The sequence below is a fragment of the Dryobates pubescens genome, chromosome 40, assembly GCF_014839835.1.
Source record: "Dryobates pubescens isolate bDryPub1 chromosome 40, bDryPub1.pri, whole genome shotgun sequence".
In the NCBI taxonomy this organism is placed as follows: Eukaryota; Metazoa; Chordata; class Aves; order Piciformes; family Picidae; genus Dryobates; species Dryobates pubescens.
This window is the reverse complement of record NC_071651.1, coordinates 966,154-987,637: the sequence shown is the minus strand read 5'-3', so window position 1 is coordinate 987,637 and position 21,484 is coordinate 966,154. Positions and strand designations below refer to the sequence as shown.

The window sequence follows — 21,484 nt, the reverse complement described above, 5'->3', positions numbered from 1 at the left end:
GCTCTGGGGAGCTGCTGCTGCTGCTCGCTGTGCTGTGCTGCCTCTCCTCTCCTCTCCTCCTCCCCTTCCCTCCGAGCTGCTGCCTGGCAGGGGCTGGCTGCTGTGTCTTTAAAGCCTTCCCAGGGCGGTGCGGAGGCAGCTCCATTGAAGTGTTTGAATGGGAGCAGGAGGGGGGCTGTGCATGTGGCTATTGGCAGAGCTCTCTGTGACATCCCTGCGAGCAGCTGGGCTCTGCTCTGCCTCGGAGCCGCCGCTCAGAGCCGCTCAGGCTGGCTCTGCTCTGGCTGTGGCGGCAGCAGAGGTCCCTGCCTCGCTGCTGGGGCAGAGCTGAGGAGCTGTGGTGTCTTGGCAGCAGTCCTTGCCCCGGTGGTGGCCATGAAGGCTTCGCTGGCAGCAGCAAGCAGATGACCTGAGAGTGCCCAAGCTCCACGGTGAGTCCAGCGGGGGGTGGGCTGCAGGTTTGTAGGGCTGGAGAAGGACCTGGCCAGGGAGAAGGATCTGGCCAGAGACTTTGCTTTGCCTCTGCCTGGATCTCTTCCCCTCCTTCCCCCCCCATCCTCTGCAGGACACAGACCAGGGGTAGATGCGAGGCAGTGCTGAGGGCTGGGGTCCTGGCGGCGTTCCTCTGGGCCGGTGATCTCGAAGGGCTCCTGCAGCCAGAGCTGCTCTGTGCTTCCTGGGGGGATTGCTGCTGGCTGGGGTTAATTTAAGATGGTGCTGAGCTGAAGCTGCAGCTCTGCAGCCCCATTCCCTGAGAGCCCTCAGCTGAGCTCTCTCCTTGCTGCCGCTGTGGGGATGCTCCTCGGGCGCCAGGGGAATCCCTGCTCGGCTCTGCCCTGCCACTGAGGGCTTCCCCAGGACAGCCTCCTGGCTTCTCCTGGTGTCTCTCAGCTTGGTGCTTGTGCAGCTGGCTCCTGGCCCTTTGCCCTGCAGAGCCCAGACCCCCCCCTCTCCCCCCTTCCTGTGCTGGGTGAGACCTTGAGGAGCTTTACTTGTTTGAGGCTGGGCAGCTGAGGGGAGATGCTGCTGGCTTGGCTCTGCCCGGGGGCTGGGTTGTGCAGTTTGGTGTCCTGTAGCTCTCTGTTTGTGTTCACTGAGATGCCAACTCCATCTTAAAATGCTCTGAATTTTAGTGGACTTAGGAGTTGGGACTGCCTTTACCTCCTCCTCCTCCTCACATCTTCATCCTCTGGTCTTGCATCAAAACTCTGATGCTGGAGGTGCTGCTGCCTTTGCTGGAGACTGAGTGCTGGGAGCTGCTTCTCTTGGGCCTGAGCTGGCAGCCACTTCCCAGGCTGCAGGGTCTGTGCTCAGGTGCCATGGGCTCATTCCCCTCCACGGCTTTAAAATGCTCTTTGGAGCTGGGAGCATCACCTGTGGCTTGAGGCTCTGCAGAGAGACCCTCCAGATCCCTGAGAGCTGCTGCAGTGCCTGCTGAGCACCTCAGGCAGCGAGGGAAGGAGGGCAGGGAATTCCCTGCCTGCTCTTCAGGCTCCCCCTGCACTGCCAAGTCCAACTTCTGCAGCTGGCAGCCCAGGGATCAAGTTGATTTCTTTTACTGACCACTTCCTCCTCTTTGATCAAATCAATTCCTGGTGTGTGTCCCCCTCTCTCCTCCCCCTGGAAAACAGCCTCAGCCTCTTGAATTCACTGAGTACCCCTGGGCTGTGCTGTGGTGAGTGGCTCAGTGCCCTCTGCCAGCACAGTGAGGAGCAGGCTCAGCAGCCTGGCAAGCAGAGGGGGATCCAGGCAGGCTCAGCCTGGGAAGCAGAGGGGGATCCAGGCAGGCTCAGCCTGGGAAGCAGAGGGGGATCCAGGCAGGCTCAGCCTGGCAAGCAGGGAGGGATCCAGGCAGGCTAAGCAGCCTGGGAAGCAGAGGGGGATCCAGGCAGGCTAAGCAGCCTGGGAAGCAGAGGGGGATCCAGGCAGGCTCAGCAGCCTGGGAAGCAGAGGGGGATCCAGGCAGGCTCAGCAGCCTGGGAAGCAGAGGGGGATCCAGGCAGGCTCAGCAGCCTGGGAAGCAGAGAGGGATCCAGGCAGGCTCAGCAGCCTGGCAAGCAGAGAGGGATCCAGGCAGGCTCAGCAGCCTGGCAAGCAGAGAGGGATCCAGGCAGGCTCAGCAGCCTGGTCAAGCAGAGGGGGATCCAGGCAGGCTCAGCAGCCTGGTCAAGCAGAGGGGGATCCAGGCAGGCTCAGCAGCCTGGGAAGCAGAGAGGGATCCAGGCAGGCTCAGCAGCCTGGGAAGCAGAGAGGGATCCAGGCAGGCTCAGCAGCCTGGGAAGCAGAGGGGGATCCAGGCAGGCTCAGCAGCCTGGGAAGCAGAGGGGGATCCAGGCAGGCTCAGCAGCCTGGGAAGCAGAGAGGGCTCCAGGCAGGCTCAGCAGCCTGGGAAGCAGAGAGGGATCCAGGCAGGCTCAGCAGCCTGGCAAGCAGAGGGGGATCCAGGCAGGCTCAGCAGCCTGGGAAGCAGAGGGGGATCCAGGCAGGCTCAGCAGCCTGGGAAGCAGAGGGGGATCCAGGCAGGCTCAGCAGCCCCACTCTCTGCCCTCTTCCCAAGGAGGCCTGCTGGGAGCTGGGGTGCTCTGGGCCTGGGGTGGCAGCCCCCCCAGGCTGCTTGCCCTGTGCTGGGGAATTCCTTGGCTCCCTCTGCCAGCTTGCTGCTTCCTCCTCTGACGCAGGCAGGGCACAGGAGGCTGCCAGGAGAGGGTCACGTCCTGAGCCTGCTTGCAGTGGAGTCCCCAGCCCTGCCTGATGGGGAGGGGATTCTGCTCAGGGGCTCTCTGAGGGCACTGGGCTGTGGGAGCCCTGCCGGGGTTGTCCTGGGAGCCACGGAAGGGTTAAGAGCTGCTGCTGCTCCCTGCTGTCCTAGTGCCTGCTGCCACTGCAGAGAGGAGGTGGCTGCTGCCTCCCAAGCTTTTCAGGAAACCCCCGTGGTGGACAGCCCTCAGTAATTGTTGCTGGGAAACTGCTTTGACGTCACAGGAGCAGTTCCCTGCTCCTCAGACAAGCCCAGGAATAGCTCAGGAATAGCTCAGGAATAGCTCGTGATGGGGAGAGGAGAAGCAGGGTGAGATGGAGGAGGCAGCTCTGGCAGGGAGCTGCTCGGCTTTGTCTTTTCCCCTCTCCCACCTCTTTGCCTGAGGGACTTCAGGCAGGGGCCTGGAGTGGCAGGGCCAGGGGAGTGGGTTGGGGGAAGCAGGGAGATGGAGGCTGGAGCTTGAGGAGGAAACGAGGGAGGATGAGGAGACCCTGGAGCAGGCTGCCCCCAGCGTGGCAGCTGTGGCCTCCCCACTGCCCCCTCCAGCTGGGGGTGGCTTCACTTGGGGGTGTTTTGCCCTCCTCAGGATTGCTGTGGGAGGGACACCCTGGAAGCCTGCTCAGGCTCTGCAGAGTTGGGAATTCCTGGGAGAGGGTCCTGTGGGGAGGAGAGCTCCTGGTGCTCTGCAGAGGTAACTTGGAGGCCTTCCCATCCCACCTGCACTTCCTGGCTCACAGAAGGTCATTTCCCCCCTTCCCACCTGGAGTCAAACCCTTCCATCTGCATCACAGCTTCACCTCTCTGATGTCATCTGGGGGTGGAGATGGAAGATTTAAAGCAGTGACTAAGCACTGGGAGCCTGGGCACTGTGCAGGCCTCCTGTTGGTGGGATTTTTTGGCTTGGATTCTAGGGAGCCTGTAGGGAAGGGAGGAATTGGATCCCTTCCTTCCACTGCTCCTGACCAGAAAAAGAAAGCTGTGGAGAGCATTCAGGAGCTCTGGGCTGGCTCAGCTGCAGCTTGAGTGCTGCTGAGGCTCCAGTGCTGGAGCAGGTGCTGGCTCTGGCTGCAGCCTGGTGGCTCTGGAGCTGGTTTCTCCAGCAGGATGGAAAGGGAAGTGCTCCAAGGGCTCTGGAGCTGTGCATCCTGTGGGGCTCCCAGATTGCATCAGGTTGGAAGGGACCCTCGGAGGGCCTCCTGTCCAACCCAGGCAGCAGGGACACCTCCAGGCTGCCCAAGGAGCTCTGTGGCCTGTGTTGGTCTCACCAGCAGAGCCTCTGGTGACAGGAGGTGAACCCTGAGCCCAGCAAAGGTGTTCCCAGCTGCCCTGCCCTGGCCCAGAAGGGGCTTCAGAAGCCTCTGAGGTCCCTTGGTGCTGGTCCGCAGAGCCCAGAGCCGGCAGCAGGCTCTCTGCACCTCGCCCCCTCTGCTGCTTGTCCTGTGGTGCTGGGGAAGGGGAGTGGGACTGGAAGTGCCCCCCCAAGGCCTGGGGTTGCTCCTGGTGACAGGGAGGTTGCCATGGTGCTGGGGCTGCCATTGGCTCACCTGGAAGCCAATGAGCAAATTGCTCAGGAGAGCATCGCCGCAGCTCAGCCCTGCCGGGGGCTGCTGGGGCCGGAGTCTGCCACGGGGAGGGGGAGCTGAACCCCTCAGATGCTGGACAAAGGCCACTGCCCCCCCCCCCCTCCTCACCCCCCCACTCCTCCAGCCTGCTCTCCTGGGTTTCACTGCCCCAGGGAAGCCTTCTCCTGCTCCCCTCCCAGCACTCAGCACCCCGGAGCAGCCTGCTGGGCCGGGGGGGTGCTCAGGAGGCTGCAGCTGGAGAACCTCCCCTGTGGGGACAGGCTGAGAGAGTTGGGGTCCCTCAGCTGCTCCTCCCCAGCCCTGCTCTCCAGACCCTTCCCCAGCTCCATTGCCCTCCTCTGGCCCTGCCTCAGCCCTCAAAGCCCTTCTTGGAGCGAGGGCCCCAGAGCTGACCCCAGGATTCCAGCCGTGGCCTGCCCAGAGCAAGGGTAAAACCCCTTCCCTGCTCCCAGTGGCCACAGCAGTGCTGCTGCAGCCTGCTCCCAGCCCTGCCCAGCTGCTGCAGCTCTGTGACCTCCCTGGCAAGTCCCTCAGTCCTGTCCCCCCCTCCCCCCGAGCTCCCACCCCCTCCGCACGCCGCTGTCTGTCACCGCTGGTGGCTGCCACCCCCTCGCCGCCTCCGCCGCCTGTCCTGGGAGCAGAGCTGATTCATCCCAGCCAGCAGCTCCCCAGCACAGACCTTGGGTGGCTTTTATGTGCAGGGACAGCTCCTGGAGGGAGCTGCTGGGCCTGGAAGCTCTGTCAGGAGAGGGCAGGCTGCCCGTGAGTCGTCTGGAGCGGGAGGGGAGAGCTGCTGGAGTCCCCCCCCTGGGCTGTGCTGCAGGCTGAGGGGCAGAGCCCCCTGCCCCAGGCTGCCTGAGCTGCCTGCTCTGGGGGTAAAGCCCTGGGCCAGGGCAGCTGCTGCAAAGAGAATGAGCTGCACAGAGCCTGCTCCTCCCTTCCAGAGCAGAGCAGGGCAGGGGCCTCCTTCTGCTTCCCCAAAGCTGCTGCAGATCCTCCTGGCCTGCCCTCGAGGCTGGAGCAGTTCCCTGCAGCACAGAACATTTGGGGGAGGCAGAGTTTCACCCCCAGCCTCAGGCAGACTCCCACTGAGGAGGCTGTGAGCAAATGATGATGACCATGGAGCTCCCTTTGAGGCAGGAGCTGCTGTGTCTGGCACTGGAGTGCTTGGGTTGGGGTCTTATGAAGCCCCCAGAGGAGTCCTGAGGGCTTTGGAACCTTCCTGTGCTCCAGGTGGGAGCTGAGCCCTGACTCCTTCCTGCCCTCTCCCCCCCTGGCAGGTGCCCTTTGCTCCGTGGTGGCTCTCTGAAGATGTCCAACAGCAACACCACGCAGGAGACCCTGGAGATAATGAAGGAGTCTGAGAAGAAGGTGGTGGAGGAGTCTGTGAACAAAGCCAAACACATCTGCAGGTCCCCCAGCAAGGAGGAGGTGGAGAAGGATGGGGGGGAGGAGGTCAGCGTGCGCCAGGAGTCCCAGGTGAGGCTGCAGATGAGCTCCGAGCCTCTCCTCCAGCTCCCTCCAGCTCCCTCCAGCTCCCTCCAGCTCCCTCCAGCTCCCTCCAGCTCCCTCCAGCTCCCTCCAGCTCCCTCCAGCTCCCTCCAGCTCCCTCCAGCTCCCTCCAGCTCCCTCCAGCTCCCTCCAGCTCCCTCCAGCTCCCTCCAGCTCCCTCCAGCTCCCTCCAGCTCCCTCCAGCTCCCTCCAGCTCCCTCCAGCTCCCTCCAGCTCCCTCCAGCTCCCTCCAGCTCCCAGGGCCTCTCCTGCTGCTTGGCAAACACAAACCAGTTGCTCTCCCTTCTGAAGGGGACCTGTGCTGTGCTGTGCTGTTCACAGCCTGCCCTTAGGGAACTCCACCTGGGTTCAGCCCCTGGGAAGGCTGTGAAGCAGTCTGGGCCCAGCTGGGGGCTGGCAGCTCTCCAGGCCTCCCTCTGAGCAGCTGCTTCCCTCCTGGCCAGGTAGAGCTTTGCTGCAGCTCTCCTGCAGTGTGCAGCCCCCCAGGCAGCTCCTTCCCCTCTCTCTTCCCCACAGAGGCGACCCTCAAGCCATGGACATGCCAGGAAGAGAGCCAAGGTAGGACCTCTGCTGCTGGCCCCTCCTGGCCCTTGGAGCTGGGTTGTGATCCCAGCCCCAGGGTCTGTGCACCTCAGGCCTCTCTCCACCTGAGCTCTCCTGTGCCTGGCTGGCACAGCTCTGTCCTCTGTCCCCCATGGGAGGCCCTGGGGGAGGCAGGGTTTGGCTGAAGCACTTTTTTTCCCTGAGCACTGCAACCCAAAGCCCCCAAAGCCATCAGGCCACAGAGCCTTGTGGAGTCCTTGTGCCTGGAGAAGGCCTGGCTGAAGGGAGGGGGGAAAAAAATCCTCTGCTGTGGGCCTCTGAAGCTGCTGTTTGCTGCAGGAGGCTGCCTGGAAGTCCTCCTTAATGAAGAGTGACTGCAGAAGGGGCTTGGTGCAGCAGCCTGAGCTGGGGCTGCTGGGCTGAGGGGCCCTGGCTCTAACCCTCTGTTCCTTCTCCAGTCTAATTCAAAGCTCAAGCTGGTCAGGAGCTTGGCTGTGTGTGAGGAGTCATCGAGCCCCTTCGTAGATGGGCTGCTGGAGTCCCAGGTGAGCCTGGGATGAGGCAGGCTGGGCCTGGCAGCCCTGCCAGGGAAGAAACTCTTCCTCATGTCCAGCCTGAGCCTGCCCTGGGGCAACTTGAGGCCCTCTCCTCTCCTTCTATCACTTGATCCTATGGAGCAGAGCCCAGCCCCCACCTGGCTCCAGCCTTCCCTCAGGGACTTGCAGAGAGCCAGGAGGTCTCTCCTCAGCCTCCTCCAGGCTGATCCCCCCCAGCTCCCCCTCCCCTGCCCTGCTCTTCAGACCCTTCCCCAGCTCCATTGCCCTTCTCTGGCCCTGCTCCAGCCCCTCAGTGTCCTTCACTCCTGTTCAGGTTGTGGCCCTTCAGCTGATGCAGGACCACACCTGGCAGTCAGCAGCTTAGTGCTGTGGTGGGAGATCAGAGACCTCAGCTGGGGGGGAGGGCCAGGAACTGCCTGCTGTAGGCAGCCCTGAGGCCAGGATGTGCAAACATCAGCTTGTGGGGGAGGCTTGGGTGCTGGGGGGAGCCAGGCAAGGCAGGGTTTCAGCAGTGACAAATGCTGCTGGGAGCCCCCTCAGAGCCTGCCCAAGGCTTCTGGGGGGGCAGTGGGGCTGCTCTGTCTGCTCTCTGAGGAAATGTCTCCAACCTGTGACCTGAATCCCCCCTGAATCCGTGGTCCCTTCCCAGCTGCCAACATCTGCAGCCCTGGCAGTGTCCAAGTGGCTCAGCCCAGGCTGCTCTGTTTTGTGGCAGGACATCATTCAGCTGCACGTCAGCTGCCCCTCGGACAAGGAGGAGGAGAAGTCCACAAAGGATGGGGCTGAGAAAGAAGAGAAAGAGAAGAATAAAGAAAAGGGCCCCAGGAAAATGCTTTCTCGAGGTCAGGAGCTGGGTTTGAACAGGGCAGGTCCTGGCCTGGCCACCTTGAGCATCCTGCTGGCCAGGAGCAGAGCTGCTCTCTGCTGCTGGCTGGCCAGGAGCAGCTCACCTCTGGAACATCCTCTCTGGAGCAAAGCATGGGGAGGGAGGGAGGCATTGCTCTGTCTCCCAAGAGCCTTGCAGGCTCTCTGCAGAGCTTAGAGTCCCCTGGTGGCTTTGCCCCTGTGCAGAGGCAAAGCCAAGAGCAGCCCAGTGTGGACCTCTGCTTCCAGTTTGGATTTGACTTCATGACCCCTGCCAAGGGTGACAGGGGGAGGGAGGCTGCAGGGAGCTCAGTGCCTGTCACCCCTGTGCTAGAAACTGGGCTTGAGCCCAGCTGAGCTGAACCCAGCCTGTGCAGCTTGTACCAGGTGGGCTCAGAGGTGGGCTCAGAGCTGGACTCTCCTTGGTGCTGAGGGTGAAGCTGAATTCCCTCCCTCAGCGGCGGAGTGGGGACCTCCTCCTCCTCATCCTCCTGCCTGCAGGAGCCTCCCAGCTCTGCCCTTCAGCCTGCCCTGCTGTGCTGCTTTGCTAACCTGTGCTGCTGCTGCTGTTGCAGATTCCAGCCAGGAGTACACAGACTCCACTGGCATAGACCTGCACGAGTTCCTGGTGAACACTCTGAAGAAGAACCCCCGGTGGGTGCCCAGGCAGTGGCTGCCTCCTGCTGCAGGGAGGGCAGAGCTGCTGGGCTGGGGCTCTGCAGGCCCTGGGAGGGGAGGGAAAAGTGTTTGTGTGTGGCTGGGGAGGAGAGGACACTGCAGAAGGTAGCTGGAAGTGTGGTTTGCTTCGTGGAATTCAGGGAATGCTGCTGGAAGGTGGCCTCTGGAGTGGGTCCTGTGTGTGCAGCCTGCCTGAGAGCACTGCTGGCTGCAGCTCTTTGGGTCCCCTGGGGCAGGCAGGGGGCTGCCAAGCAGGGGATGTTGCCTCTGGGTCTCTGAAGGTGACCTCTCCCTTTCTCTGTCCTTGGCAGGGACAGAATGATGCTGCTGAAGTTGGAACAGGAGATCCTGGAGTTCATTAGTGACAACAAGTAAGTGGGCACCAGGTGGGCAAACCCCCTGAGACTGGCCTCCAGAGCTGGCACTGAAGCCTCAGCAGTGGGCATGAGCTGTGTGCCCAGCAACAGAGGGTGGTAGTGTGGAGGTTAAGAGCACCCAGGGGAGGAGGGGGTCTCTGGGGCATGCTGGGTGGGAGGCCTCTTCCCCTCCACCTCCCTGTGTCCACCTGCAAGGGTTCTGTGTCACCTCAGCTGGGTCTCAGCTGCTTTAGCTTCACTGCCACTGCCAGGGGCATCAGTGCCAGCCTGCTGCTCCTCCTGGTGAGAGAAACCAGGGGCAGAATTCACAGGAGATGGAATCAGAGTGGGTTTGGTTGGGAAAAAAACCTTCCAGGTCATCAGACTCAACCCAAGACTGCCAGGTGTGCTGCTGAGCCATGCCCCTCAGCACCTCCTCTGCCAGGGCATCTGCCAGGGTGGGAGCAGCACTGCTGGTGGCTCCTGTTCCTGCCCAGACACCCCCAAGGGCACCTCTGCACAAGCTGCTCCTGCTCCAGGCAGGGCCTCTTGGGGCTGAGCCCCTGGGCCAGCCCCAGCTGTGTGTGGCAGGGCAGTGTGAGGGGCAGCACGTGGCTGGCTGGGGCGGGTGGCACGGTCTGAGCTGGCATCTCTGCCCTGCTGGTGCCAGCTTGCTGCCATCTGTTCCAAGGCCTTCAATGCTTTCTCCCCTCAGCAACCAGTTCAAGAAGTTCCCTCAGATGACCTCATACCACAGGATGCTGCTGCACAGGGTGGCTGCCTACTTTGGCATGGACCACAACGTGGACCAGACTGGCAAGGCTGTGATCATCAACAAGACCAGCAGCACCCGCATGTACGAGGGGCCCCTGGGCTCCCCTGCCCTGCCCCCCTCCCCACACACAGAGCAGGATGAGCTCCACAAGCAGGGCAGGGCCCCCTCCCTCATTTGCAAAGCCCCTCCTGAGCCCTCAGTGGTTCTCAGAGTTGGGGCCAGGAGCTCTCAGCCCCTCCCTGGCACACCCCCTGCAAAGCTCTGGTTTTACAGAGGCAGCTCTGGGCCTGGCTTTGCCTCTCTGAGCAGGCCTGGTTCTCCCTGCAGCCCTGAGCAGAGGTTCTCTGAGCACATCAAGGATGAGAAGAGTGCAGACTTCCCACAGAGGTTCATCCTCAAGAGAGATGATGCCAGCATGGACCGAGATGACAACCAGGTAAGGGTAACCCGGGGGGGCTCTGCCTGCTCTCTGCAAGGTGAGAGCCAAACTCTGGGCTCCCTGCAGCGACCTCTAACAGCAGCTCCCACCCCACCCAGGCAGCAGCATCCAGGCAGACTCCTGTGGCAATGCAGGAGGAATTTGTGTGGATTCTAAGGAAGGGGGGTGGGGAGGATCCTTCTCTGCCCCCTGAATGTCTCCTGGGGGCTGGGCCAGGCTTTGAGGTGAAGCCCTTGCTAAGGTCTCCTTGGGAGTGCCCCAGAGCGGAGCCTTGCCAAGCATCTCCCCCGTCCCTCCCTGGGGCTTGCAGTGAGTCAAGCTGGGGCCTGGCAGTGCTGCTGGAAGGGCTGTGGATGCCCAGTGGTGCTCAAGGCCAGGCTGGGTGGGTGGAACTGGCTGATCTTTGAGGTCCCTTCCAACCCAGCCCCTTCCATGGATCTCTGGAGATGTCCATCCCCAGATTCCGGTGCCCAGCAGCTGGGGCCAGGGGCGGAGGCTGTGCCCACAGCCACCTAGAGCGCTGCCTGGGAATGCCAGCAGCTGGCTGCTGCCCCTGCTCCTGCTGGCAACTGCTGACCCCTGAGCTGTGTTTGTCCCTTCAGATCAGACTCCCCTTGCAGGATGGGAGAAGGAGCAAATCCATCGAGGAGCGGGAGGAGGAGTACCAGCGGGTGCGGGAGCGAATCTTCGCGCGGGAGGTGAGCCGGGGTCCCACCTGCAGCCCCCCACAGCCCGGGGCAGGGGCTGGCCCTGGCTGTGCTGGGAGCTCACCTCCTGTCACTGCCTTTTCTCCAAGCTCCCTGCTGCTCTTGGTACCTGCCCCTGAGTTCCAGCTCCCAGCAAAGGGGTTGGTCAGTACCCGAAGGGGGAGACCTTCTGGTGGCCTTCTGCTACCCGCAGGGGCCTGCAGGGGAGGGCTTGGAGTGACAGGATGAGAGGCAGTGGCTTTGGGCTGGAGCAGGGGAGATCTTCAAGGACCCTTCCAACCCCAAACCATTCCATGATTCTGTGCCTAAGGCACTGAGCTAGAGGAGCCACAGCTCCTGCTCCCTCCCCAGACTGCCCCATTTCAGGGGGCAGAGATGTGTGGGGACAGGCAGAGGAGCTGCTGCTGCTCCCTGTTGCCCAGCAACGTTTTCTGTCCAGCTTGGTTGTGGCTTCCTTGAGATCTCTGCTGCCTCTGTGGAGCTCCTCCAAGCTGGAGCTGTGGTCCCTGCTCATGCCTGGCTCAGAGAGGCTGCTGTGCTCTGCTGGCTTGAGTGCTGTCTGCCAGCTGGAGGCAGCTCCCCTCGCTGTGCCAAGTGGCAAGCGATGGAATCAGGGACAATTCCAAGGGCCAATTTGCCATGGATCATGTTCAGAGTCCAGCTCCTTGCCTGCTGCCTTGCAGTGTCTTGGGGACAGCACCTTTGTGTTTGTGCTGGTGGGCACTGCCAGGTGCCTGGCACAGGAGGACGCTGGGGCAGCTGCTGTGCCAAGGCTGCGGTCAGGCAGTTTCACCATGGCCTTGTCTCACATGCACAGCCCAAAGCCATCAGCAGGCAGCTCTGCCACAGCCCTGGGAGCAGGGCAGGTGCTGACTCACGGGTGGGCATCTCCTCAGCCTTGCTCTGTGTCTGGGGGCTTGGAGACCTCCAGAGGCAGGGGTGGCTGTCACAGAGAGGGGGCTGGGCCGGCTTGGAACCCTCTGCCTTTTGCCCTGGCTGTGAGAGCTGTGCCTCAGGCCCTGCACTGCCGGTGCTTTGCTCCTCTTTGCTTTGAAACTGCCTGAGTTTTGCTTTCCAAGTGACTAAGCCTCCCTTTTCTCTCCTTCCCCTCCCACCTCCATGTCTTTCTCCATGCCTCCAGACTGGCCAGAATGGCTACCTGACAGACAGCAGGTGAGTACTGCCCAGAGACACTGCTGGCAGCTCTCTGAGGAGAGCTTCCCTGCACCTGCATGATCCTGAGGGTCCCTTCCAACCCAGCCCCTTGCATGGCTCTCTGATCACCAGGGCTGGCAAGACCTCCACCAGCCAAGGCCTGTGGCAGGGAGGGCTTTAGCAGGGGGCCAGGCTCTCACCCCCTGGCGTCTTCCGGGCTGGCATCTGGCTGAGGAGAAGGCCAGGGGAGCCTGGCAGGGTCTGGGGTCTTCAGTGCATGCCCAAGAAAGATGGGGGCCAGGGGAGGCAGCCGTGCCCCCCACGCCGTGCCCCCCACGCCGTGCCCCCCACGCCGTGCCCCCCACGCCGTGCCCCCCACGCCGTGCCCACCCCTGGGCCAAGTCCCCCGTGCTGTGCCCCTGTGCCGAGCCCCCAGGCTGCGCCCCTGAGCCCCCTGTGCTGTCCCCCTGGGCTGTGCCTCCGGCGCCGCGCCGTGCCCCCCGCGCCGTGCCGAGCCCCCCGTGCCGCGCCCCATATGCCACACTGTGCCCCCCAGGCCAAGTCCCCCGCACCATGCCCCTGTGCCATAGCCCCCTGCACCGAGCCCCCCATGCCATCACCCCGGGCCGTGCCCCCCACGCCGAGCCCCTTGCGCCATGCCCCCGAGCTGAGCCCCCCGCGCCGTGTCCCCCATGCTGAGCCCCCAGGCCTAGCCCCCCGTGCTGTCCCCCTGCGCCGAGCCCCCAGGGCTGAGCCCCCCATGCTGAGCCCCCAGGCCGAGCCCCCCGTGCCATCCCCCTGCGCCGAGCCCCCCGGGCTGAGCCCCCCGGGCTGAGCCCCCCATGCTGAGCCCCCGTGCCGTGCCCCCCGTGCCGTGCCCGTGCCGGGCGCTGCCCCTGTGCTCTGACTCCTGGTCCCGCAGGGGCGCCCGGGACAGCCTGAGCCGAGCCTGCAGCAGCCGGCAGAGCAGCACCGAGAGCGAGGCCAAGGCCCTGGAGCCGCGGCCCTGGAGCAGCACCGACTCGGAGGGCTCGGCCCGCAGCCTGCGGCCGCCGGTCACCAAGGCCAGCAGCTTCAGCGGCATCTCCATCCTCACCCGCGGCGACAGCTGCGGCAGCACCAAGGGCAGCGCCGCCGGCAGGACCTCCCGGGCAGGTACCCGCGGCCCCAGCGCCCCCTGCCCCTCCCCGGGCTGGACGAGGCCTGCCGCAGCCTGGGCTGGTGGGAGGGGGAGGGGTTTGGAGCTGTTGATCTTCGAGGTCCAGAGGCAGGATTAAAACTGCAGGCAAAAGGTGGAGCTGAATGCTGAGCTGCTTTAGCTTTGAGGAAAGCAAGGCTTGGACAGCAGCACTCTGTGCTGGGGTAGGAGCTGGCTGGAGGGCTGAGCCCAGAGGGTGGTGGTGAATGGTGCCACCTCCAGCTGGCAGCCAGGCACCAGTGGTGCTCCCCCCCCGGGGATCAGTGCTGGGCCCCATGCTCTTTAATACCTGTGCCAATGATCTGGATGAGGAGATCCTCAGTAAGTTTGCCACCAAGCTGGGGGCAGGTGTTGATCTGTTAGAGGGTAGGAGGGCTCTGCAGAGGGTCCTTGCCAGGCTGGACAGATGTCCAGGGGATGAATCCTGTGGCTTGGAGGTTCCAACCTCGCCCCCTGAGCTCTGCTCCTGTTGTGCTCAGGGCTGCACTTCCCTCTGATTCCTGCAGCTGCCTCCAGGGCTGATGCAGCAGCTGCTGGCAGCAGCTCTTTGAGGATCTGTCCCAGCCTCATGCAGAGCAGAGCAGGCCAGGGGCTGCTCCTTTCCCTCTTTCTGTGCTTCCCCCTCCAGGTCTCCCCTGGGAGCAGGAAGCTCTTTGCTCTCCAGGCTTTATGTAAGGGGAAGTGTTAGAAACATCTTGGGGGAAGACAACAGAAAAACCCAAAGGAGTTTTCCCTTGGGGGTGAAACCAAAACCCAGCCTCCATCCCCTCCTGCTCCTGTGGCGGAGGAGGAAGAGCTGAGGGCTCTGGGGCTCAGCCTTTGGGCAGCAGAACATCCCCCCTGCAGCACGTGGCTGCTGATCCAAGAGCTGCTCAGCAGAGTGCCTGGAGGTTGGCTGCTGAAGTGCAGGAGATCAGAGGCAGGAATCAGGCAAACAGCAGCCCCTGGTTCCAGAGCTCCGTTCAGTTCTGGAGGAGTGGATGGCAGAGCCCTCCCCAGCAGGCTGCCCTGCAGCATCCAGCATGCTCCTTCCTGACCATCTTCCCCTGCCATGGGAATGGCTTTCAGCCTGCCAGCCTCTCTTCCCTCACAGTGGCCAACCCTGCCCTGCCTTTCTCTCTTCAAGGTTTGGTTCTAGGTGCCCCTGAAGCCTGCAGCCAATCTGCCTCCTCCCAGCCCAGCCGTGGCCTCCTACCCTGCACAGCCCCCCAGCCACAGCCCCCCCAGCAGCCACCACCACAGCCCCAGGGACTCCCAGCTGCAGCCCAGCAGCAGCCAGCCATCAGCAACCACCTGATGTCCCAGGTGAGTCCCTGCAGGGTGCCCAGGGCTGGGGCAGCTCCTTGGGCACACAGGTGGGAGGCATAAGCAGAGGCAGCCTGTGCCCAGAGGGCTCTGGGCTCACAGCTGCCCACTGAGGGCACCCAGCACCCACACTTGCTGCCAGCTGGGCACTGGCAGCCCCTCCAGAGGCTTTGCTGTGGCACATCTCAGCTTGCCAACCTCTTCTCCATCTGCTCAGGGCAGCAGCCCTCCTGGCAAGGGACCTGTGGCCCTGTGCTGGGTGGCAGGGTCACGTTCTGGGCCCAGCATAAGCAGCAGCTGGGTTTGAGGTCCCCAGTGCTGAAATCCCTGGCTGGCCCCTGCCAGAGCTGGAGCTGTGCCTGGGTGCATTCTGCAGACCCTCCCTGAGTGACCCCAGGTGGTGTTCCCTGGCCTCACAGAGCTGTGGTGAGGATGGAGGCCTCTGGAAGGCCCTGGAGGGTGCAGTGCTACCTGCTGTGTTCTGCTGCACAGCCCCAGAGCTGCTGGCTTTGGCTGGAGACTGAAGCTGCCTCCTGGTCAGTGGGTCCAGAGCTGGGTGGGGGACATGGGAAGGGCCTCAGCACCTTCCTGTCCTGTCCACAGCCCTGCCCTGTCCACTCTGGGCCTCAGCCTGCCTAGGAGTGTTAGAGGGACCCTTCCTGCTGCATCTCCTCCCCCTTGTGTCCTGCAGCAAGGAACTGTCACAGTGGAGCTCTCCAGGCTGTGGCTGGCCAGGGAGGGTGCTGGGTAGCCTCATCCAGGCTCCCTCTCCCAGGAGATGTTGAAGCTGATGATCTGCTGAGGTCCCTTCCAAGCTGGGCTGTTCTGTGGCTCCAGATGTTTCCAGTGGGCTGGAACAGGAGGAGGAAACAAACCTCCACCAGCAGCAGGGACAGCTCCTGGCTCTGTGTGGAGCTGTGGCATGGCAGGGACAGAGCACAGTGCCCTGGGTGGGAGGTTTGGGGACCCAGGCAGGAGCTGGAGGCTTCTGGAGGTTGTTCCAGGACCATGGTGTGCTGCTGGGGTTTGATGTTCTGCTTTCTACTCTTGGGCTGGTTGATGGTTGAGGTCCTGCAGGAACTTTTGTCCATGTGTTTGGCTGTTGGTGAAAGGTCTGAAAATGCAGAGTTTGTGTCCCCCCCCCTCCCCTGCCACCTTCTGCTTCAGAGGTCAAATCAGTGAGCAGGAATCCAACCCAGTGCTTGGAGGTTCAGTGCCCAGAGCACCCTCTGTGGTGCCTGAGTTGGGTCTGGTCATGAAGAGGCAAGCAGCAGGTCCTGGCAGTGCCCAAGGCAGAGAGGCCTCTGCAGGAGGCAGGGCTGAGGAGGGAAGGCCTCGAAGCTCTGCAGAGAGAGCTGCCAGCTGGTGCCACCCACCAGCGGGCAGTGGAGTGAGAGAGGCACACAGGAGGTGCTGGGGGAGGTGGCTCTCCTGCTGCTGGTGCCTGTGGCTCTCCTGCTGCTGGTGCCTGTGGCTCTCCTGCTGCTGGGGCCTGTGGCTCTCCTGCTGCTGGTGCCTGTGTGGAGCTGTGTCACTGTCCCTGCCGGGCAGGAGCTGCTCTGGGGACCAGGCCACCCCTGCCCGAAGCCAGGGGCACCCCCACGCTGCTCCCCCTGCTTCCCAGCCCCTGCACTGCCCCCTCCCCCGTGTCTGCAGCTGGCTCACTGGACTAACCTTCTTGTTCCTTCTTTCTCTCCTCCCTCCCCTCCTCCCCACCCTGCTCCTACCTCCTCCACTTCCCTTCTCTGCTGGTCTTAGCCGGTCCCAGCGCTGCAGCCTGTTCAGTACTCTCCAGGCTCCTGCCCCCAAGTCCTCTTGCCAGTCTCTCCACCCCAGCAGTACAACTTGGTATAAACCCCCTCTCCTCTTCTGCACCTTCTCTGTTGTCCTCCTGTGCTGTGTTTGTGTCAGTGGAGCTTTCGCTGGCCGGCGACGGCGTGGCCGCTGCCCTGCCCGGGGCTGGGATTCCTGCAGGCTCTTGGGGGGGGGTTCCAGGCAGGGGGGGGGGGGAGCCTGAGGCCTGGAGGAGCCCAGGGCTGGGCACCGACTGCAGTGGCAGATGCCAAGCCCAGAGCTCCAGCAGGGGGCCAGGCTGGTGCCCAGCGCTGGGGTCCAGGGGCGGCTCCTGTGCCTCGGCCCCGCCGGCTCGGGAGTGGTGGATCCCAGGGGATGTGGCCTCTGGGCTGGGGCCACCTCTGCCTGTGTGGGACCCCCACTCCCCCCCCCCCCCCCCCCCATGTCACCAGTGTCTGCTTGAGCATCCAGGGCCCCCCAGCAGCTCGCATGCCCCTGCCCCTGCCCTGCAGAATGCTCTTTGTCCCTGGGGAGCCATCTGGGGCGAGCGCCACACGGTGCAGGGAGAAGGGGCTGCAGTCTGCTCGGCAGAGCTGTGCCCTCCGTGCTGCTGTCCCTCATGCTCTGCCCCTGCACCCTCCCCCCTTGTCCCCTCTGCAGGCCGAGGAGCTCAGCAACCCCTTCGGGCAGATCAGCCTCAGCCGCCAGGGCTCCACCGAGGCCCCGGACCCTTCCTCGGCCATGTTCCAGTCCTCCCTCATCTCCCAGCACCCCCAGCAGCCAGGATTCATCATGGCCCCCCCTGGGCAGCCCATTCCCACCTCCAACTACTCTGCCTCAGGGCACACGGCCCCCACACAGCAGGTGCTGCAGCCCCAGGGCTACATTCAGCCTCCCCAGCAAGTAAGGGCAAGCAGGCGGCTTGGGGGAGGGGTGGGGGGGGACACAGCCCTCAGCCCAGAGCTGGCAGGCAAAGAGCAGCCCCCCACCCAGGACAGGGCCTTGAGAGGGGGTCCCCTCTTCTCCTGTGCCCCCTTGTGATGGGTCACGGCGGGGGAGGGGGGCACACAGCCTTTGCCAGGCACAGGATGGTCTCTGCCCCCTCGTCCCCTGAGCTGAGGCTGTGCTCCTGCGCCGAGGGGCTGGGCAGGGGGCGGGCAGGGGCTGGGAGGGGGCGGGCAGGGGGCGGGCAGGGGCTGGGCAGGGGGCGGGCAGGGGCTGGGCAGGGGGCGGGCAGGGGCTGGGCAGGGGGCGGGCAGGGGCTGTGCTTCCCGGAGGGGCCGGAGCCGAAGCCCTGGGTGGTTCCCTTCGGCCGGGGGCCGGCCCGGGGGGAGGGGAGCAGCGTTCCTGGCGCCCCTCTCCTGTCTGCTCACCTCTGCTTCTCCTCCCGATGCTGCAGATTCAGGTTTCTTACTACCCTCCTGGGCAGTACCCCAGCTCCAGCCAGCAATATCGATCCCTCAGTCACCCAGTGGCCTACAGCTCCCAGCGCTCCCAGCAGCTGCCCCAGCAGTCCCAGCAGCCTGGTGAGGGGGTGGGGAAGGGGGGGAGGGGTCCTGCTTCCCTTCCCTGCCGCTCTGGCTGGCTCTCAAGGGTCTCCCACGTGGGGCCAGGCTGCTCTTCCCTGGACTCCCTGGCTGGAGAATCCTCTTGGCTCCACTCAGGAAGGTTGAACCTTGGCTGCAGAGGCTGTCTGGAGCCTTTTCTCCTCCCTGAGCAGGCAGTGAGGGGGAGGGAAAGCCAGGAGCTTCCCCCAGGGCTTCTCACACCTGCACAGGGGAAGGCCTTTTGCCTCTCCAGCAAGAGATGAGGAGGAAGGGCAGGGTCTGAGCCCTGATCTGCTCCCCTGGGGGACAATGCCAGCACTGAAGACTGTTGCTGGTCCTTATAGCCCCCCCTGGGAGCTGTTTCAGAGCCCCAAACCATTTGGGGCTCCCAGTTTCAGCATCAAACCTGAGCTTTTACTGGACACAAACCTGGAGGCTTAGGAGCCCCACTCAGGGTGGGAGCCCCACGTGGAGCTGCTCCACTGAAGCTCTCTTCCCCCAGGTTTACAGCCAATGATGTCCAACCAGCAGCAGACCTACCAAGGTGTGATGGGGGTGCAGCAGGCACAGCCCCCAGGGCTGCTCAGCAGCCAGAGGAGCAGCCTGGGGGGCCAGATGCAGAGTGTGATGGGGGTGCAGCAGGCACAGCCCCCAGGGCTGCTCAGCAACCAGAGGAGTGGGGTGGGCAGCCAGATGCAAGGCCTGATGGTGCAGTACACTCCACTGCCTTCCTACCAGGTAGGCACCAGCTGCTTGCTGCTGGGGGGTGGGCTGGGGGGGGCCCTGAGCTGTGCAGGCCATGCCCCAGTCCTGTGCCTGAGCGCTGGAGCCCAGGGGGGAGACTTCTCCACCTGGAGAAGATGCTGCATGCTGGGCAGCTTGGGGGAGGCTTGGGTCTGTGTGGGCCATGTCTGCAGAAGGGCTGAGTGTGGCTGGAGCCTCCCCCTTTAGCTGTGCAGCAGAGCTGGGGGGAGGGGGGGTCTCCCCCTTGCCAGGGCACAGTTTGCTGTGGGCTCCTGGCACCTCTTGCCCCCTGCAGGGACCTCTCTGGGGTTTCCCTGGGGCTGGCTCCTGCTCTGTGCTGTCATTCCAGGGCTGCTTCTTTCCTCCCTTCACAGGTTCCTGTGGGCAGTGAGTCCCAGAGTGTGGTCCAGCAGCCCTTCCAGCAGCCTGTGCTGGTGCCAGCCAGCCAGTCTGTTCAGGGGGGGCTTCAGGCTGGGGGGGTCCCCATCTACTACAGCGTCCTCCCCCCCGGCCAGCAGAACGGCACCAGGTAAAGCTGCTGCAGCTCTGCCCCGGGGCTGCATCGCCTCCTGCCCCTGCAGGGCACTCACTCCTCCAGCTGTGGCCTCCCTGCAGCTCAGCTCAGGCCCTGGGGGAGCTGCTGGCTGCCTGCAGAGCTGGTCAGCCTCTTTGCCCCCTGGCCCAGCCCCTCACCGGTGCTCTCTCTGCTTCACAGCCCTTCGGTGGGGTTCCTCCAGCCCCCAGGCTCTGAGCAGTATCAGATGCCACAGTCCCCTTCCCCCTGCAGCCCACCACAGATGCAGCAGCAGTATTCAGGTAAGAGGGCTGGGGGCTGGCTCTGCTCAGATCAGCTCAGGCTGTGGTGGGGCTGCAGAGGGCACAGCTGCCAGCTCAGAGCCAGCTCCAGCAGCTTCTCTGCACTGGGTCTCCTCAGCCTTGCCCATCCCACTGGCCAGTGCCTGGCATCTCCTTGCCACCCAGGTTTGGAGCTGCTGGGGGCTGCAGACTCCCTCTGCTGGCACTGTGGCTCCTGGGGAGCACAGGGTGAGAGGAGCACCTGCAGCCTGGGGGGGCCCTGGTGAGCTGGTGCAAGAGCTGGGGCTGGGGTGCTCAGGCTCTGTGCCTGGCTCTGGGGTTAGGTCCTTTGCCTGAGGCTCTGCTGAGGTGCTCAGAGGTCAGCCCCTTGCCTTCAGTGTGCCCCCTCTGGTGCCAGCTGTGGCACTCAGGGGGACACTGGACAGGCTTTTTGGCAGCCCCCCTGGGCAGGCAGGAGTGGCAGAGGAGGGGACACAGAGTGGGGGAGTGTAGGGCAGAGTGTGAGGCTGCCCAGAGCCTGGGCAACCTTCCTGCTGCTGTCCCTGCCCAGGCGTGAATCCATCAGGCCCTGGCATGGTTGTGATGCAGCTGAACGTCCCCAACGGCCCCCAGCCCCCCCAGAACACCCCCGTGGTGCAGTGGAGCCACTGCAAGTACTACAGCCTGGAGCAGAGGGGGCAGAAGCCAGGAGACCTCTACAGCCCTGACACCAGTGCCCAGGTGGGGAGAGGGGACCCCAGCAGCCCTGCAGGGTGGGTGGGCTGGGGGCTGAGCTCTGCAGCTCCCTGAGAGCAGGCTGGGGGGAGGTGGGGAGTACAGGAGAGGAAATGGCCTGGAATTGTGCCAGGGGAGGTTGAGGGTGGCCATGAGGAGCAATCTCTGTCCTGCCAGAGTGGTCAGGGGCTGGCACAGGCTGCCCAGGGAGGTGGTGGAGTGCCCATGTGGCCTCGGTGCCCAGGGTGGTGCTGGGCTGATGCTGGACTGGATGCTCTTGGAGGCCTTCTCCAACCCAACCGGTTCTGTGAGGGGGGTGGGCTCCTCTGGAGGTGGGGGTGGGGCTGGTGAGAAGCCCTGGGGGCTGCCTGATGCTCTCCCCTCCCCCAGGCCAGCACCCAGCTGAGCAGCCCCATCACGTCCCCCACCCAGTCCCCCACGCCCTCGCCTGTCACCAGCCTCAGCAGCGTCTGCTCGGGGCTGAGCCCCCTGCCTGTCCTCACCCAGTTCCCCAGGCCCATGGGCCCAGCACAAGGTAAGGGCCAGCAGGGGGCTGGGGCTGCTCCAGGGCCTGCTGAGGGCCCCTCCAACGCTGGGCTGCTCCCCAGGTGATGGTCGCTACTCCCTGCTGGGCCAGCCGCTGCAGTACAACCTCTCCATCTGTCCCCCCCCGCTGCTCCACAACCAGCCCAGCTACACTGCACACCAGGTAAACCACAGCCACCCCCACCCCACAGCCCCTTCTCTGGCCTGGCAGCAGAGCAAGACCACCCCCAGCTCCCCCTGCTCCGGGCAGGGCTCAGGAGTGGCTGAGAGGCGAAGCTCAGGCTCTGCACTCTCCGTGGTGTGGTCCCAGGCTGCCCACCCCAGGCTCCTGCCATCCACTCATGAGCTGCTGGTGGCACTGCATGCCCCTAGGGCCTGGCACTGGGCTCAAGTTCCATCCTGCTCCCAGCTTTGCCCAGAAGTGTCAGCTCCAAGCCCTTGGAGTGTCCCTGGGGGCCTGGCTGTGCCCTGGTCTCTCCCTTACCCGAGCCTGCTGTCACCTCAGGGTCCCTTCCTTCCCCTTCCCAAGCATGACCCAGCCAAGTCTGGGTTTGCTCCCCACTGCTGGGGTGCTGTGTGGAGCTGTGAGGCCACAGGGGCTCCTCAGGTGACCCACTGCTGGTTTTCTTCAAGGGGCAGAGTGGAATGAAGCATGGAAACCGCAGCAAGAGGCAAGCCCTCAAGTCAGCATCCACTGACCTCGGGACGAGCGATGTAGGCAAGTGGCCTTGAGCTGTGCCCCCACTGCCCCCTGACCTCCCTCCCCCAGCCCACCCCAGGGGGTGGTGCAGCAGAGCTGGTCCCAGTCAGCAGCACCTGTTGGGAGGTGGGACAGGGGTTGCTCAGGACCCCCAGGAACGCTGCCTGCACTGAGCAAAGCCGTGGAGGGAGGG

At 64.1% G+C, this 21,484-nt stretch overlaps 1 protein-coding gene across 3 annotated transcripts in view; it reads left to right on the top strand.

Annotated features, from left to right (window-relative positions):
- Positions 1-21,484, top strand: part of R3HDM2 (R3H domain containing 2) — a 32,529-nt gene that overhangs the window by 9,198 nt on the left and 1,847 nt on the right. The window contains exons 2-23 of one of the 3 annotated variants that reach the window (XM_054177365.1): positions 5,622-5,820; positions 6,370-6,411; positions 6,855-6,941; positions 7,669-7,795; positions 8,393-8,471; positions 8,807-8,866; positions 9,567-9,707; positions 9,954-10,062; positions 10,686-10,763; positions 11,914-11,945; positions 12,850-13,082; positions 14,252-14,430; positions 16,189-16,278; positions 16,885-17,127; positions 17,624-17,750; positions 18,274-18,509; positions 18,890-19,044; positions 19,231-19,331; positions 19,882-20,051; positions 20,436-20,580; positions 20,654-20,754; positions 21,225-21,309. In XM_054177365.1, the coding sequence (XP_054033340.1) occupies positions 5,653-5,820; positions 6,370-6,411; positions 6,855-6,941; positions 7,669-7,795; positions 8,393-8,471; positions 8,807-8,866; positions 9,567-9,707; positions 9,954-10,062; positions 10,686-10,763; positions 11,914-11,945; positions 12,850-13,082; positions 14,252-14,430; positions 16,189-16,278; positions 16,885-17,127; positions 17,624-17,750; positions 18,274-18,509; positions 18,890-19,044; positions 19,231-19,331; positions 19,882-20,051; positions 20,436-20,580; positions 20,654-20,754; positions 21,225-21,309 (2,788 nt within the window). In that variant the 5' untranslated portion in view covers positions 5,622-5,652. Of the gene's footprint in view, positions 1-5,621; positions 5,821-6,369; positions 6,412-6,854; positions 6,942-7,668; positions 7,796-8,392; positions 8,472-8,806; positions 8,867-9,566; positions 9,708-9,953; positions 10,063-10,667; positions 10,764-11,913; positions 11,946-12,849; positions 13,083-14,251; positions 14,431-16,188; positions 16,279-16,884; positions 17,128-17,623; positions 17,751-18,273; positions 18,510-18,889; positions 19,045-19,230; positions 19,332-19,881; positions 20,052-20,435; positions 20,581-20,653; positions 20,755-21,224; positions 21,310-21,484 lie in introns of all 3 variants that reach the window. The other 2 variants (XM_054177364.1, XM_054177366.1) reach the window with 2 other exon arrangements.